The 16,907-nt window shown below is 51.3% G+C and overlaps 6 protein-coding genes across 6 annotated transcripts; 1 reads left to right on the top strand and 5 right to left on the bottom strand.

The window, feature by feature from the left end:
• Positions 1 to 80: 80 nt before the first annotated feature.
• KVR01_004498 (uncharacterized protein) lies at positions 81 to 1,771 on the bottom strand (the record flags this gene model as incomplete). The annotated part of the gene is made up of 4 exons (XM_044794125.1): positions 81 to 403; positions 496 to 634; positions 732 to 1,069; positions 1,141 to 1,771. 4 exons carry the CDS (start codon positions 1,769 to 1,771, stop codon positions 81 to 83), a joined length of 1,431 nt encoding a protein of 476 aa, XP_044646662.1.
• Positions 1,772 to 2,215: 444 nt separating this feature from the next.
• Positions 2,216 to 3,268, bottom strand: KVR01_004511 (uncharacterized protein; the record flags this gene model as incomplete). The annotated part of the gene is made up of 1 exon (XM_044794692.1): positions 2,216 to 3,268. The coding sequence occupies one exon, from the start codon at positions 3,266 to 3,268 to the stop codon at positions 2,216 to 2,218; it is 1,053 nt and encodes a 350-aa protein (XP_044646675.1).
• Positions 3,269 to 5,014: 1,746 nt separating this feature from the next.
• Positions 5,015 to 7,719, bottom strand: KVR01_004801 (uncharacterized protein; the record flags this gene model as incomplete). Its single annotated transcript, XM_044791690.1, has 2 exons — positions 5,015 to 6,714; positions 7,665 to 7,719. The coding sequence occupies 2 exons, from the start codon at positions 7,717 to 7,719 to the stop codon at positions 5,015 to 5,017; spliced, it is 1,755 nt and encodes a 584-aa protein (XP_044646965.1).
• Positions 7,720 to 9,856: 2,137 nt separating this feature from the next.
• On the bottom strand, positions 9,857 to 10,729 carry KVR01_004311 (uncharacterized protein; the record flags this gene model as incomplete). Its single annotated transcript, XM_044781711.1, has 2 exons — positions 9,857 to 10,429; positions 10,520 to 10,729. 2 exons carry the CDS (start codon positions 10,727 to 10,729, stop codon positions 9,857 to 9,859), a joined length of 783 nt encoding a protein of 260 aa, XP_044646475.1.
• A 3,079-nt stretch (positions 10,730 to 13,808) lies between these two features.
• On the bottom strand, positions 13,809 to 14,585 carry KVR01_004746 (uncharacterized protein; the record flags this gene model as incomplete). The annotated part of the gene is made up of 1 exon (XM_044783692.1): positions 13,809 to 14,585. One exon carries the CDS (start codon positions 14,583 to 14,585, stop codon positions 13,809 to 13,811), a length of 777 nt encoding a protein of 258 aa, XP_044646910.1.
• Positions 14,586 to 15,242: 657 nt separating this feature from the next.
• KVR01_004232 (uncharacterized protein) lies at positions 15,243 to 16,865 on the top strand (the record flags this gene model as incomplete). Its single annotated transcript, XM_044794426.1, has 1 exon — positions 15,243 to 16,865. One exon carries the CDS (start codon positions 15,243 to 15,245, stop codon positions 16,863 to 16,865), a length of 1,623 nt encoding a protein of 540 aa, XP_044646396.1.
• Positions 16,866 to 16,907: the final 42 nt, after the last annotated feature.

Below are 16,907 nucleotides of genomic sequence, written 5' to 3' on the forward strand. Positions count from 1 at the left end.
AACATAACAAGGATACCCATCCACAGGATGCAGGCCGCGAAGTACTGAAACTCCGCGCAACATATCGGAGCGTTTAGCTTCTACTGGTTATCCTCCCGACACTCTGGGTCCAGTTCACCTTGATGCTCAACTGGAACTGAAATTTCGCCACCCACCCGGCGATGATCTGTCCACTCGATAAGGTGAGCGGCTTCCTTCGCAGAAATGCGCTTCTCCGGCTCGTGTTGGAGCAGCTGTTGCATAGGCAAAAGGATAGATTTTAGGCACTCGAAATCGTATTCCGTGTGGTCGTCTCGCTCGTATTTCCAGGAAACGTCTTCGTCGTCGTCGGTATATGTCTTGAAAAGGCTCTGGCGGCGATCTTCGAATGTGTCTGCGAACTTCTCCCACGGGGTATTGGCTTCTGCGTTTTGGGGGCCATCAGCATACTCACAAAGGCAGGCAAAGTTTGAATGCAGGTGTTCAAGGCGCCAGGTCGAACAGCATCCAACTTACCATCAGCGTCTGCATCCTTGTTCTCCTGTCGGATTTCTTCAAACTTGGACTGCCAATCCTCTGGAAGCGGTCCCACCTTCTTGATCACCTGCTCGAGAAAGAAATGCCTGTCATTGTAACGGGCACCAAATATTGACTCCTGGTAAAATAGATTGTATAACTAGAGTTTTAGCACTGTGAGCGAATGAGCTTCTGGAAATTGTAAGGTGAGGGAAGCAGGAAGTTTGAATTCATACCACACAGCCAGCTCGCCACAAGTCGATTTTGCAGGTGAGATGGCCATTGAAAAAGGTCTCGGGCGCGCGAAGGTCGATGGGCTGAGGCATGAATTCCTGAGACACAGTTTGATCTACCGGGAAAGCTGCCCCCCAGTCAATGAACCGAATATCCTCTTCAGGCCCGTCATTCCAGAGCCCCCATCGAGACGTCGCTACTAGCTCTTTCGGAGCGTGAGGCGAAGGAAGAGACGTCTTAGCTTTAGCTACGTAAAGATCACCTAGTACTTCGAGGAGGTCATCATCTTTGTCATCCAGGATTGCGTTGCAAGTGAAGACAATGTTTGCTGCGGATATATCTATTTAATGAAGCATTCAGTAAACAGCTTGAGATTAGTCTACGTGGGTCCAGAATTGAATAATTTCTCACCTCCGTGTGCAAATCCGGCTTGATGGGCGAAGTGCACGCCATCAAGAATTTGTCTCGAAGCTCGCAGGATAGTGTCTGGTCGTAATACTTGCTCAAGGTCGCGATATACACGCATCACATTACTGAGTGAAGGACCCAGAAGTTCTGTGACAAGGCAATTGTGTGTTCCGTTGGGGCCGTTGTGGACGAAACAGTCGAGCAACATAACAAACGATCTCGGATTGTCTTGTGGGCCTTTCAGATAGTGGTTCTCCAGGGCTCTCAACTTGACAACTTCTGGATCAGCATACAGACCCATATTTGAGGATGAAGCCCTCTTGATTTTGATGGAAACGAATCTTCTTCTCGGTACACCGGACTGGATACCCTGACTATCGGACGCCAACCAAACGGTAGAGTAACCTCCGTGACCTAATTTGCGTAGAACAGTGTAACGAGCGTCTTGAAATGTGTCCCCTAGGGCCACTGGATGATAGCCCCCAGGGCCGTAATGTTCGAGTGGTTCGTGAGGATGTATCTGACCGGTATCGTCATCGTACATAGACCAGTGGGCATGTTCTACCGTGAATGGATTGGAGGCTCGAGGCTGAGAGGTAGGTGCTGCTGCTTCAAACTGGTCGTTGGAGGCCATTTTTGTTCAGTCTCGTGGGGCTGGTGCTGTAGCTTGACGGCACCTGGGGCGAACAGTGGGCTATGACCAACGAGCGGGGGAGTAGGCAACGGCGAGAGATTGCATGCATACGTCTTGTGTGTGCTGGCGGCTTTCTGAGAAGAGGAGTCGGATATTGTTGTACTCTTATAATACAGTTGGATGTGCGGATCGTTTCGAGACGTTCGAGTAGGCTCACGGGCTATGTGGAAAGAATGCAAGTCCTTCAGGGCAAGCAAATGGCAAAAACTCGCTTAAGCAAACGGCCACACAAAGTGGGTCGGGTAAGCCGCAACCTGGAATGGACTGATTGAGATTCGTCAATGGGTTGAGGGCGAGTATCTCCAATGAGTGATATTCGGTTATGAATAGCGTAGCTTGACGATTATGGCAGAATAAACATTGAAAAAAAAAGGCCTCCATAGATCACTGCTTGAGCACAAACCAATCCCCATTTTCCACCTCAAGGTGGTTTGGCCGCCTGCCTTGAACCCCACCATTCTTCTCGGCTTCCTTCTCAAGGGCCCATTCCATCGTGTGAAACACATCATACGGTCCTAATAACCAAAACAAGACACCCCCATAGATGAGCTTTGAGCTATCTGTGATAATCCAGTAATTCGGCCTCATCGGTCTCTCCAGCTCAAGTCCCCCCTGCACGCCAAACGTGAACTGTCCGATCCGGGCGAAATTCGACTTGAGGCTATGTAGCAGTGCCAAGACTGTTGTGTCGTGGTCCTGGTTGAGGAGAGAAATAAACTTCTGGACGCTTGGCTCCCCAATTTTGATACCATGAGGGGCATTAATAATGATTTCGTGCTTTGTGGTGCCGTTTTCAGGGTGCGACCAGACGAAAGCAGTGGCAAAGTTCACGACGGAGGCCGCGGTGAGCCCAAATATACTGAGCCAGGCTGGCAGGACGGAAGACCCAGGGTGCAGCGATTGAAAAGAAGGAGTCCCGGTAACGAGTTCCATTGAGTCCACCACTGTCTCGAAGTGTTTCATGGCCCGGATGGCTGTCGCAGGAGCCGGGGCTGCTACCACTGGGATATTCCTCCGGAAGGTCCTGAGGGTATCCTCGTGGTTGTGATCGGTGTTCTGATGGGCTATCGAGATGAGGTCAATGACACTGTCACAGCTACTAGTAGTCGGAGCCGTCGAGGTGTGTCCGGTGTCCCGGGCTAGTTGTTCAATCTCATAGGCGATGGCTTCAACTTCACCGCCACTCTTGTAGGCGGGAGGGTGGGGAAGGGAGACGTTGGCTGCATAATAGGATCCGAATGCACTCGCTGGGCCGGTTAACCATGGATCGGAGACGATGTGGAAGAAGGCCTTCCCGTTGGCCTGTCTCTCGTTCTCTGGGAGTGGAAATGACACAAGCCAGGAGTTGTCGCCGTTTAAATTCGTCAGTATAGGCCGCAACTTGCTTCCGCTCTCGGAGAGGTGGGCCTGCACCGATTTGGACCTCGTGGGAGCCATTATGTGAAATTCGTCGGCTCGTGCTCTCTGAGTGAAGGCGGTCCTGGCTCTGATGAAGTACGACTACCGGTACTATCATCAAGGTGTTGTTCACCGAGCTGTGAAATATTCACTAAGGTGTACAGTGACCTAGGCACTTAGTATGATTACGTACCTAGGTCCTTGAAAGTTCGAGAGAGCTCGAAGCGTTGGAAAAAGTTGGGTGCCATCAACCAACTCATATATGCCCCAACGCCATAGCGCGCCATCCTTCGTGTCTGTTCAAGTTCTGTTTCAGCGCTGACGACTAAGGACAAGCTTGGCCAATCGAACCTAAGTACTTTTGCTAAACATCGTTCAGATCGGCGTAGCGTAATGCAGGACCTGTGCCAACTGTTTCTAGCGTGCACCAATTTCGGTTCAAGATTTGGACTAACAGGTCTTAGTCTTTCACTAAGAGTTGATCATGCGCCTGTCCTTTGGTATTGTTGGCTTTTGGCAGCTAGAAATTTACCCCGTTGCTCTCGCGCTAATAATCAGCGTATATGGCTAAAGGTTAAGGGTTTGAGGCTGAGAAATATGGTTTATTGTTAAATTGTGGATGTGACGCCGACTCGGACTTTGGAGGTCGGAGCCGGGGCGTACACTTTCCCTTGCCGATCCATTTAAAAGTCTTGGCGCCCCCGGATTTTCACCGGTTGGGATGTCCCTGTCACGGTGTGCGATATCATCTGCCAAGTGGACATTGCAGCGCCACGAACCAACAGACTGAACGAGCAACATGACGCGTCTTGCGATATCAAGCATATGCATCGACACAGCGGTGCCAACGCCACGTAGTGGTCTAAACTCTTTATCATCTATTATTTCCAAATTTTAGTCCGCCGCGTTCTCACCAGAGGCGACTGTTATTTGTCTGCCTCCCAACGTCCTCCTACCATCTCCATCCACTTAAAACGCAGATAGGACCCTGCAGCCATCACGAAAAGGAGCTCCAAGACTAACCATCCGGAATAGTACAGATCATCCAACATTATCGTCTTTTTACTTGACTGTAGAATATACTCCTCGCTATGATACTGGACGAGGGGGAAGATAGGGGTTTATCGACTCGGTCAAGCAAATACGTACTATAGCACGCCCGCCATTGTCCGCTGCCTTGATAAGACTTAAATTTTGCGGCAGGAAGCTGATGCTACTTGCCTACGTATGTCCAAGTTCCTTAAAGAAAGCCCCGTTGAACCTGCTTGGTCCTGAACTAGTAAGTATAACCACGTGTCTTTCAGACTTCCCGGGCTCGTGTCCGTCTTTACCTACGTACATACAGGGAACCTTTAACTGTCCTATAGAACGGATGAAGTTTGCAGCCAATTATTGTTATTGATCACATTGAAACCGGGGGTGCAGGGCCCTCCACAGAATTGATGAGGGATTTCCAAGTTCTTACAACGGTAGGTTGATCGGTACCAAGGTAATTAAATGTCCCCTAGGCTCTCCTTCTAGTGTCAAAAATCTTGGACCCAATATTCGTGACCGCCATCTTGCCCTGAGGATTAAGTAGCCTCGGGCAAGCAAATGGGTCTCTGCGTGACACCGCCTTAGTTGGCCAGTCCATGTGGATGTCACAGTCTTAGCAGTTGGGAACACAGATGTATGCAAATTATTTTGTTTCTGCCTACTCCAAGCGACACTGGCTACATGTTTCCATTTTTCTCTGATTCCAGTGTAGATATTGGATTTCCCTAAATGTGTTACGTTTATCGCTCGTTATTTTGCATGAAAAGACTCCCTGGTGTTGACCCTATCGACGTTATATGGGTTACCATCGTAAGATCTACGATGCGTGGAGACTGCTGCGCCACTAGCCATGGAATGTCGTCGACTCATTCTCTGTTCTGAATGGGATTGTCTCTCTAAAGTCTCCTCCTTATTCACTTCAGACGTTGAAGAGTTTGACTGTTCGGATTCTTCTTCCTCTGATTCAGAAGAATCGGTTTCTCGGAGCCGAGCCATGAAAGCCTCGGACTCTGCTGCGAACTTGCACCGAGAGCGGATGGCGCGTCCATACTTGTAGAAAAGGAATGGAAAAGGCACACACGCAAGCGCCAGGAAAGCCGGGACCGACGACGCCCAATTGGTTCCAAGACCGGCGTACATATAAGGCCCAAAAAGTGGAAACGCAGCCCCAAAGCAGCTGCGAATAACCGCGTTAGCGGCCAGAACGGACGCCGCGAAAATCGTGTAGGCGTCGATGAGGTAGTTCATGACGCTGTTGAACAGCAAAACCATTCCAAAACCAAACGGAATACCAGCGAGGATGCTAACCACCCAATGGATTGAGGGTTGATTTGTCCAGGCGAACCAGAATAGACCGATTGGAATGGCGATGCCTCCTACCATTGCTGGGGGAAGACGGGCTTCTGGGGGTGCAACCCCGTCGTTTCTGGCCTGTACTCGCTGAAACCGGTTGTTTTCGGGAATCGTATAGATGACAGCGAAGATCATTCCGACCATAACACCCAGGAATGCTAAGCCACCAATTCCCGGGGACCACCCTCGTCCTTGTTGGTAGACGATGGGGAATGCTGCGAAGAGCATGTAGAGGGTTCCGTAGATGATCGCCATGTAGATCGACAGAAGCAGAACAATAGGCTCGCGGAACAGCAGGATCCACGGACGCAGAAGTGCAGTCTTGAACGACTCTGCCAGGTTGATTTTGCCTTGTTCATGTTCCGCCTTGCTCACATAATTCTTTCCCGTCATCTTGGACATCTTTGCTGCTCGTTGTCGAAGTATGTATGGCGCGTAGGTCTCGGGAAGCAGAGCGGTTCCCAGGAGCCACAGTGTTCCCGAAAATGCGGCCAAGAAACCCATGACCCACCGCCAGCCTGCTTCCTGGCCCAGGAAACCTCCAATTATAGGGCCAAGAACGGGACCGAGGAAAGGGGCGGCTGCGAACAATGCCATTGCCAACCCCCTCTCAGCTGCCGGGAACATGTCGGCGATGACGCCGCCCGAGTTTGAGAGTGGGGACGACCCGAATGCACCTGCGAAGAAGCGAAGGATTAACAACGTGTGAGCGTTGTTCGCCCCGGGACAGCCGGCGCTGAATGCCGTCAGCATCGCGTACGTGCCGATGAATAGCTTCTGCCGCCCGAAGAGCTCGCTGAGAGGAGCCCATAGGATCGGTCCTATGGCAAAACCGACCACGAAGAGTGAAATACCAAGAGTGGCGACTATCTGGGGGATCTTGAACTCCTCCATGATCTGTCGGATACCTCCGCTGTAGGCAGATGACAGGAGGGACACTGCCAGTGTTGTCAAGGACACTATCATTGTGATGAACCATCTTCTCTGCCTACTCCATAGCATGGGGTTTCGAGGGTCTTGTGGGATCCACTGGATCAGGTATGGGTCGCTTTCGGTGCCAGAGCCGGCATATGGGTAGTTGAGTACTTCTGCAGTGACTCCGGATTGATCGGTGACTGTGCGAAAATATGACAGTTTCTTCGGGCCAACGTCCTCTCCACCATCTTTGGCGTCCATGTTGAGCGTCCTGCAGCTGTGGGATATGTGAGGGAGAAGGGTTAAAGAACCAGAAACAGTCCCGGTCGAGAACTGTGACTTTATCAAGAAGTCGTTAGCCAGGTGATTAGGCAGGAAAGACTGTTGCTCCTCCAGCAGCTTAAAGAGGCTGTAATTAAAGGATTATTTGGAGGTTAGAAACGAAACTCCCCAACATTATAGTCTTGGGAGAAATAGAAGAGATCCACATCGTGGAAGCAGAGGAAAAGCCATGCAAAGGAAAAGCCATACATAGGGAAAAAGCACCTTCGGAATTCGGGTTTGAGTATTAGACAGCGTGACCGACTCAGCGACAGTGGTGGCGCCGGCATATTGCGTCAGCGGTGCTTGCTGACGGATCCCAGGGGACCAGCTAATCTAAGAATTGCGGCTGAGATAGCCTAGAACGGCTGATTAGCCCCATTCTCAGGTTCATCGGCGCCCCGGAAACTTCGAATTGCCGACTTTGCCCAGCATTTTTGGACGGGCCAAGAATTTTTGTCATGCCAAAGAGGGGACGAGAACCACAGACGTGACACATCTCAAAATCGATCCGCACTGCTGGCAGCTGCCTGAAGAAGAACACAAGCACTCTTATTTAGTAAGCAATCCCCCTGGGGGGAGGGGGGGGGGTGAGCGGGCAACTCATGAGCGCAGTAGAATGCCCTTCTCTTTGTACGTGGACAGTACCGGGTGCCAATGGAAACCCTGGGACGGTAGACGCTTTTGCCATTTACGGATGCTTAATAATACAGGTTGACTGCTGGGCGTCGCCCTATCCATGAATTCGTGCCCTGCCGCGGCAAGGGAGTGCTACACCCCGGCCAGCAGTACCGCCGCCCCTCCCGTCAACAGCTTGTGAATTCTTCTGGCTTATGCTCACTATGATAGCAGTCTACTGGAGACATATTAAAGCGCTGTTATAATCGTCTAGGGGAGAGTTCGGGGCGCTGGACAGACTAACCGATGTTGATTCGGAACAAACAGCATCGAGCCAATGCGAGCCTGGAGTGACCACGTGACTATTCATAGATGGTCGTCCGAGTTTGGTCCGTCTGTGAATATCGCGCCTAGGTAGATGACAAATTCGCGGAGCACCCGGAAAATTCTCATCGCAGTATAGACAGCGTTACTTCACTATCGTTATGCCAAGCCAAGGTGAACTTCAGGGTGGCTGACACAGGACGGGAGTCTCGGGCACATTCACAAGTTCGGGGAGTATACCGCGATACGGACCGTGGACTCTTTCCGACTGTTCTTGATGTGATGGCACTGGCGGGTGATGAGACTGATTGTGTGGGAGACTCGTTGAGCAGTCGAGGACCCTGAAATGACCCTGCCGTACGTAAATACCATGGCATATCAATCCAGCTTCGAGATAGAATAGGTGACTGGCGCTGCAAAACTCAATCTCGAAAAGCGCAAACCTTGGGATCGTAATCAATACTACCTCGGCACCATCCGGCGGAGGCTGTCCAACTCCGCCCGGTACACCTCCTCATCGGGCTCCAACCCCCGCCCGGCGTGCCGCGGTTAACTCCTGTTGACCCTGGTCGACCCCTGCATTCTACGACGACTCGCGGTCCGGGAAAAACGAAGTAGAGTCGGTTCCCCCGGGCCAAATTCACATTCACACCAACACTCACCACAAACTTCCCTTTATTAGTACAAGACCTCTAAACCCCACTTTGAAACACAGATTTCTTTACACGGGCCTGTGGATTGGAATTCTTTTTTTTAAATAAAAACATAAAAAAATAGAAAGATACCCTAGAAGAACCTCATCCTTTTTATACTAATTTTTACTATACTAAGGTTACATTTAGAAAGTATATCATAATTTGTTTGCGGTGTGTATGTGAAGTTTAATTTACCGGGGGTGGGGGGTTACTTCTCTTCCCACATAGCGCTACTATGTAGTACAGCAGGTCTGGCCAGCTATAAGGTATATATATATACCCCATACCTGAATACTAGGGTTGCTTTTTAGTGCTCAAATGTAGTTAGTTATCTCTATCATGCATACGGTACGAGGCTCAGCCACGTACCAACAGACGTACCGTACCGGGGCCCCTTAGCACCCCATAACAGTTGCGCAGGCACGCAACAATTACATCGTTTTTAAGCCTTACTTAATACGCAACGATTGCGCAGTGCGCAACAGTTATTCAATTAAGGTGTAAAGGTCACATAACGGGATTTCAATAGGTACGGCAGTACAAGTTTACTCAGGAATCACAAAGGCAGTCACGAAGGCAGTCGCGAAGGCAGGCACGAAGAGGCAAGCACGAAGAGGTAATCAGACCTTCACCAGAAGACACCAGGCCAGACGCCAAACGCCAAACGCCAAACGCCAAACGCCAAACACCAGACACCAAACCAAAAGGCAGTCAGAAAGGTCAGAATAACCTTAAAAGTAAATTCCTTCTCAGCCAAACTTCACACCGAAGCAAACAAACCACTTTATTAAAGCGTTACATAACTTTTACACCTAAAATAGCTTATCCATTACGCAAACCTCTAACCATTACATAGAACACAACCATTGCGCAGGTGCGCAACAGTTATAGGGTGCCTGCGAGTCCCATTACGGTACTGTATTCTCTTTCCACTGTTATTGGCACTGTATTTCTTTAAACGCTGGGTCTTGAGCGTTTACCACTATATAAAGGCGCCACGTACATTTTACATGTATGGGGATTAAAAACGAAACCACCTATCTCTATCATGCCATGAGTGTGCTGTCAGGATGTTCTCCCTGATCTTGATTCAATAGTAAGACAGGGGCTGCACAGTCACAAAATACCTCGGCTGCTCAAGATTATGCCAAAATGGCCTGCTATCTAAAGGGCTACATACTTCACGGGGCCAGTTGAAACTCGAAAGGTCAATTATGACCAGTAATTACTATTCACAGTTCCACCAATTGATGTCCAGTTTCCTTGCCTTCTAGGCATCCATTACACCATACACCAAAATGATCAACTTGGCTGAGACTCGTTTGTCCAATACCACTGGTGTAAAGCTGAAATCATGACCCCGAGTTTAGAAGTTCAGATACTCGGCGGGCACGGTGGGGAAGACATCCACACCATCCTGGATGGCCACCGACATGCCGCCGTCAAGATGCGATGAAAGGTGGCAGTGCAAAAACCAAGCTCCGGGGTCGTTGCTGTAGTACCGGACCGCCAACCACGCCGTGTTGTTGGATGTGGAAGCCGTGGCGAACGTGTCTCTCCTGGGAGGGTTGACGAAGTTGAAGCTTGCCGGTTGGGCCGCCGCCGCCTCGGCTACCGTGGCCCAGGGGAACGGCCCGGTTCCTGAGCCGATCATGAACATCTTTCCGCCGTGCTTGTGCATCGGGTGTTGCGGCTGTGGGAAGGTCGAGGTGACGAACACGAGGTCAACCCAGGTGTTGTTCAGTGTGGAGATGGTCACATTGTTGCTTATATATGGCTGTGGGTTGAAGAGTAGAGGCTTCTCCGTCTGGTGTGTCAGGGGATAAATCGTGTTGTTCAGAGCCCAGAGGTACGTCTGCCCGGCCACGATCATGGTAAGGACGAAAGTGCTATCGGCGGTCTGCGAAACAGGGGCTGGCGGGAACGACCTCATCAGTCTCTGTGAGAAGAACCTCACACTCGCTGTGGTGTTAGCTCCTATGTCGTTGATGTATGCCACAGACGGCGTGTTTGGGGCTGGCTGGCCCACGTCGTGGTATGAGAGAACAGCATAGTTGCTGATGGACTGTGATGGTCCGATCGAGGACACCCTCATGTTGAAGTTGCCGAAATCTTGCAGCTTAATGAGAACGGAAAATCGTGCCCCATTCTGGATCGGGATGGCGTCCACGGGTATCGGCTCGACAAAGGCGCCGTCGACGGCGTAGATCCACATCGGATGGCTGTCGATGGAGAACATGATGGCCAGTACTCCAAATGTAGCAATGAGATCTAGAGCGAGCCACTGCTCGCCGTCTCCGTCTTTGACCACGTCAATGATCTCCCGAGAGCCTGTTGTAGGAGTGCAGACATCGTATACATCGCTCGGTAAGGCGGAGAAGTCCTTGACCACCCGTGGTGCCTGCAGAGAGATCGTTCTCGCGGGAAGGCATCTGGAATTTTGGTGTTAGACGACTGTGTAGAACAAAACATGGTTCTCAGGGGGAAAATACCCTTTCGCGGTGAGGCCAGTGGCATTGACTGCAGATAACCCGCCCCTCTGTGCCGGCTGAATGACGGATTGTAACTCAGCCGGGCTGTAGCAGCGCTGGTTTCCTTTCCCGTTAAACAACAATGAGTCGTAACACACGTCGATGATCCCCGATTTGAGGGTGAAGTCGAGACGTTGCTGGGTCGTGTACCTGTTCCAGTCAGATAGCATGAGTGGGCGTACACGGTCAACGGCCTTCTGTATCGCGCTCAGCGTATTGGGGTCGCTCGATATTAGGCTGTATGGTGTCTGCCGAGTTTTGGCTGGATAGATCACGATAGGACCAAAGAAGCCGTCATCAATTTGGGACGTTTGGTGTGAGTGATACCAGTAGGATCCGTATTGGGTTGCTGTCCATTTGTAGACAAACTTTTCTCCTGGCCGGATACCTCGCTGGGTAATACCAGGTACGCCGTCGGACCATGGCGTGCGATATTGTTCAATTCCTGTGGAAAAGTGTTAATCCGAAGAATGATCACTGGACGAGAATACACTGGGAACAGCCTACCATGGAAGTGAATGCTTGTATTGAATGGAGAGCTGTTCTGAAAGTAAATCTCGACGCATTCTCCCTCGTTGATCTCAAGTTTGGGTCCCGGGAACTGGTTATTTATCATGAACATTTCCCGTCCGTTTCCATCGGGTGCTCCAATCGTCCACGTCGCTGTCAATGAGAAGACACGACAACCTGAGCCGCCGGGCGGTCCAGGAGGCCCAGGCGGTCCAGGCGGCCCCGGCGGCCCAGGCGGCCCTTGTGGCCCTGAAGGATATTGCCCCCCGTTTGGAGGAGGTCCGGGGGGAGGCGAGCCTTGCCATCCATCGGGACCTGCTTCGACGACACAAGGCAGGCCATCAGGTCCAAGACCGTAACCACCGGACCCCCAACTCAAATCGGCCGGGTTGCTTGCCGGGCAGGCCAAACATTTTTCGATCTCAGTCGGCCATTCGCACACCGTTCCCTCATATGCGCTGCTGGCCTTCCAGAGCAGTGGAAGGTAGAGGGCTATCCTATGCAAAGAGAATGAGTTCATGCTGGCCATTGTGACCCAAATTATATTGAAAGAAAGAGAGGGAAAACGTTAAGTGAAATCGAGCAACTCAGCTCTCCCGGTGGAAAGCACTGGCACTGGACGGAGCAAAGAGGCAAAACCAGCATTCCATGAGACAGCCCATATCCGAACATGAGCAAGTTAAATCATCCTATATATACTCAGAATGGAGAAAACGCGTGAAGGGGGCGGGCTGAGGCTACGTCTCACGAGATCGGCGTTCGTGATTTGATGGTTGGGGCCAGTCAGGGTACTAAAACCAAAACTCATGGGAATCTCCTCGCCATTGGGAGCTAGAGTGAAAAAGTCGAATTGGGATCATCAGATCGAGAGAAGATTGTAGTGGCAAAGCCCAAGTTACGAATGCAGTTGTAGCCGTCTAGAGACTAGTCAGACACGCTTTAACTAGTTGAGTGATAGACGGTGCGTCCCCCAGGTATGATGTCTCGGACCAGGAACGCGCAACCGTTTCTAGTGAATCACATCGTGTCCGACACAACGTGATTTTCCTATGATCTCCTGAATGATCAAAACTTTTACAATAATTTATTCTATTCGACAGGGCGCGGTAAGAAAAAGGCAGCAATCGATTAGCTGTAATCGCGAAGCTCCTGTTTTGGAACTCATGATTCTATATTAACAAGGCCAGCACCACGGACATGCGACACGGAGAAACCTCGTGATGTGCTATTTGAATTTATTTTTTCTGCAATCCCACGGGGCACCCAGATGCCCGCCGCGAGTCACCCACCCTAGGGTCTTCGATATCGCTGGCCGCCTGTCTTCTGACAGAGACCGGATAGCAACTCGTAAGAAGAAGGTCGAAGAATGATGAAACTGGGCAACTGTCATTTCAAACAGAAAGGTAAATGCATCTACACTAGTTCGAACCGAGACAAATGAATGCCCGCCCTTTCCAACTCATCCCCTTCAACGACTAAAGGCAATCCTCTCGCACTCGTTCTGCTTGGGATGCCCAGTGCCTCGAGGCGTGGGTCTATCCATGACGTTTCACCTGTCCTGGTATCGTGATATGCTGGGTAGAACCCACGAGATTCGGAATGGTAATGATCCTCGACACGTACATCCGCTGGCAGAGGCCCTAGCACAGCCTCCGCGTTATTCAACCCGTACAGGAAGGCCTCTCCGACCACATTGAAGCGGCCTTCATATCCCGGGGCGGGTCGTATCACTGTAAAGGACTCGCAGGACAAAACGGCAAGGATTGTGTCGCCCACTTTCACTTCAGAGGGTGCCAGGCCTATGTATCCTTCCTCTGTCCTGAACAAGGCTCTGTTCTTTGTAACCGCGTAGACATCGCCAAGGTAAACGCGATTATCCCAGGTTTGGTCAAAGCCAGCCCCGTCCCTGTATCTCAAACAGGCACGAACCGCATCCATCTTCTTTTGTACTGTTAGGGAATCGGTTCTGTGTGGCACTCGCGGTCTGAAGCCCGAGCATACGGGGGTGCCTGAGAATGCCTCTAGCAGGCTGCATCCAGTTTTGTACGTCGAGGACTCGACGTCGACCGGTAAGAGGCGGAGAATCTCGTCAATGATAAGGCTTGAGCTCAACGACGGAATCGACACTTTGTCGATATCTACAATCCTGCCAACGTGAACGGCAGCGACTTGGATGCATTCATCTGATGGTAGCTCACGGATTTGTTGAGATGCGAATTTTGCCGCATTACAATCGATGATCATCTGTGTCATGCGTTCCGCAGTCCAGTCCGGGATTCAACTGGGGCCATCAAGCCTTCGACTGCCTAGATCGCAATAAGCAAGGAATGCCGCGTTGCGCTGGTTAAACACGTGGACAACGAGCTCCCCAAAGACCTTAATCGTACATAGGGAATAGTCTGGCTTGATCTGCACCTTATCCTTGGCGAGGCTTAGTACTGCATATATCCTGTCTCTGTCGTCTGTGCATTGTAGCGTCCGTGTGCGATCTACCAGGTGCAAGAGCCTGTGATCCAAGCTTGTGTCGAAGACAGTATCGATTTGCACGAGACGAGAGGTCCGCCCTTCTCGCCTCATTTTGCTGTCCTTCCTAACCAGACAGCACACAGTGACGATGATAGATTGCCAACTTGTCTGTTGTCTACCACAAATCACTATGGCTTCCGTACTCGTGAGGACTTCCTGGACCACCCATAGCCTCTCAAACCACGGCCTTGCGAACAGACTCTCCAAGGCACAGAGTTGAGGAAGCTCATAAGGAAGTGGCTCAGTGATATGAGCCCAGTGAGGCTCGGTCGCCCCAACCGATGTCGACATGAAAGTCCCAGATAGAGGATCGAAACGCAAAACCTTGCCAAGGTGGTCCACAAGCCCCATGGCCAAGTCGCTGTCCAGCGATGCTGGCCCCAGCCAGACCAGCACCCGCGTGGCTGAGCTGTATATCTGCCCCATCTTGCCCACCTGCTCGCTCCTTTCAGCCACGTTTTGCTGGTCGATGCAAATGGCATCTATCCAGAGTGTACGGGCAGCATCCTGCAACCGGAGATGACGCATTGCGCTGGCGAGATTCTCTGTCACGTGAAGAGGTGCCGCACTATCTGATGAGTACGACACGTCGTCCTGCTCTGTCCCGGTCGTGGTAGAGGCAACAACACTGATAGTCTCCGGGTCGTCTTCGGGGCCCCATACGTATGACAGAGCTTCGTACTGACGCGCTGCTTCCCCCGTGGGGATATTACGCAAGCTGATGACTATTTCTCCACTCTCGTGGCTTGCCGGTAGCAGCGTCAACAGCCGGATCTGATCGGCGTCAAGAAGTAGTGGCGTGTAATTGTAAAAATACGGAGCCATTGGAGTTCAATGTGACTGAAGTATAGGTCAGCCTCTGTGAATTCTGAGGTTATCATCAACAACGACCTCAGCCGAGCTGTCTTAATTGGGGATATGTCTGCTGGACGGGGAGGCTTAGTTAGTACTGAGCTACCCATGTCCTTTATTGAACCTGCCTAATTGCTTTTAGCGTCTACCAAGGACCAGGGACTGCGGGCACAGTACAGCTGAGAAATTGCTTGGCGTTGGGTGTGGGGTACAAACATCGAGCCGGTGAAGCTGAATCACAACAAGATCTGTGATCGCTTCAAGTTTGCTGGCCTAGAATTTCAAATTTTCAAGGAGCACCCTGTGGGGTGCTTTGGTAATTAGATTGAAGACATGACGGAGCAACAAATTTACAAACCTCTCAAGGAAGGGGAAACGCGGCTGCTCGTCTTGGAACCTGGGTTACCCGAGGACTTGAGCGTTTCCGTCCGTCTTGAACACTGCCGGCCGCAGTCTGCACGACCTTACGACGCTTTATCGTACGTCTGGGGTGACCAGAAGCAGAAGGCCACGATACTTCTGGATGGAAAACCATTTGAAATCACCGTCAACCTGCATTGGGCGCTTCTGAGAACGCGGGATCCTCACCAGACGCGAGTGATCTGGGCCGACGCGATCTGCATCAACCAGCTCGATCTCCACGAGCGCAGCCAGCAGGTGGCCATGATGGGCATCATATTCAGCCACTCGCGCAAGGTCCTGATATGCACGGGAAACCCGCCCAATGCCGGTGAGGACAAGGATGTCGCGTCGCTCATTAACGGCTTCGCGTTCCTCTGGGGCCGGCACCCCAATATTCCAGCCCTTAGGAAAGACGACCCACTACGGGACGACTCTCGCTGGCGAAGTGTCGCGAACTTTATGAGTCTTCCGTGGTTTCGCCGGGCCTGGGTCATCCAAGAAGTCGGCCTCGCTCGCGACCCACGGGTTCTCTATGGCCGCTGCGAGTTCAGCTACCGCGAGATGCTCAAGGTCATGAGGTGGAAAGGAGGGCAGACATGGGCTCTTCAGTTCGCGATCCCATCGCTTCTTGTCCACAGAGCTTGGCATGACTGGACCCAGCCTGCGCATCCACTTACCTTTATCGATCTTCTCAACCACGGTGCGTTGTTGGATTGCATAGATCCAAGAGACCACGTCTATGCATTTCTTGCCCACCCGCTGGCGAGAAATGAAGACGGGAGCCCGATGGTGTTCCCAGATTACACCAGGTCGGTGGAACAAGTGCACTTTGATATCTCTTGCAGCCTTCTGCGACGATTTGGGCTGCGGTTACTATCATCAGTCGAACATACAGAGTCTACTATAGAGGAAGACGTGCTTTCCTGGGTTGTTCGCTGGAATGTCTCAGTGGTCTTGAACGATATCTCCCGGTATCCAGGACTTTATCGTGCAACACCTCCTGAGTGGGCACCTGATCTGTCCGAATTTGCAGGAGAAAGGCTCGAGCTTCCCGGCGTGATACTGGACAGAGTTTCCAAGGCCTACTGCATCGACGTGAGAGCAAGGCCGGAGGTCTCCTTGAGGTTCGTAGATGTTTCCAACACCTCGCGAAACCTGAGCTGGTCCAACATCCTCGGCGAGTTTCCTCAGAGACCCGATGCCAAAGATGCGATTCTAAAGTCACTTTGTGCGCGGGACGATCTCGACCCTTCCAAGCTGCGTATCCCAGAGAACAAAGAAAGATTTGAGCATCAGGTTAAAGATGTCGGCATCAATCGGTGTCTCTTCGCAACTGAAAAGGGTGGCTTTGGTGTAGGACCGCTGATCACTCGGCCGGGGGATGTATGCGGCCTAATATTTGGGGCCGACGTTGCTTTTGTGCTCCGACCGGTCTCTGACGGTTCTGAATACAAATTGGTAGGCGAAGCATTCATACACGGAGTCATGAATGGGGAGATTCAAGGGATGCTAGAACGTCAAGAGGTTGTTGAACAGTTAATCACAATTCTTTGAGATGGTGATCTCCGAAACGACGTGAACATCATATCAACAAAT

Source organism: Diaporthe batatas, assembly GCF_019321695.1.
Source record: "Diaporthe batatas strain CRI 302-4 chromosome Unknown Contig00004, whole genome shotgun sequence".
Lineage (NCBI taxonomy): Eukaryota > Fungi > Ascomycota > Sordariomycetes > Diaporthales > Diaporthaceae > Diaporthe > Diaporthe batatas.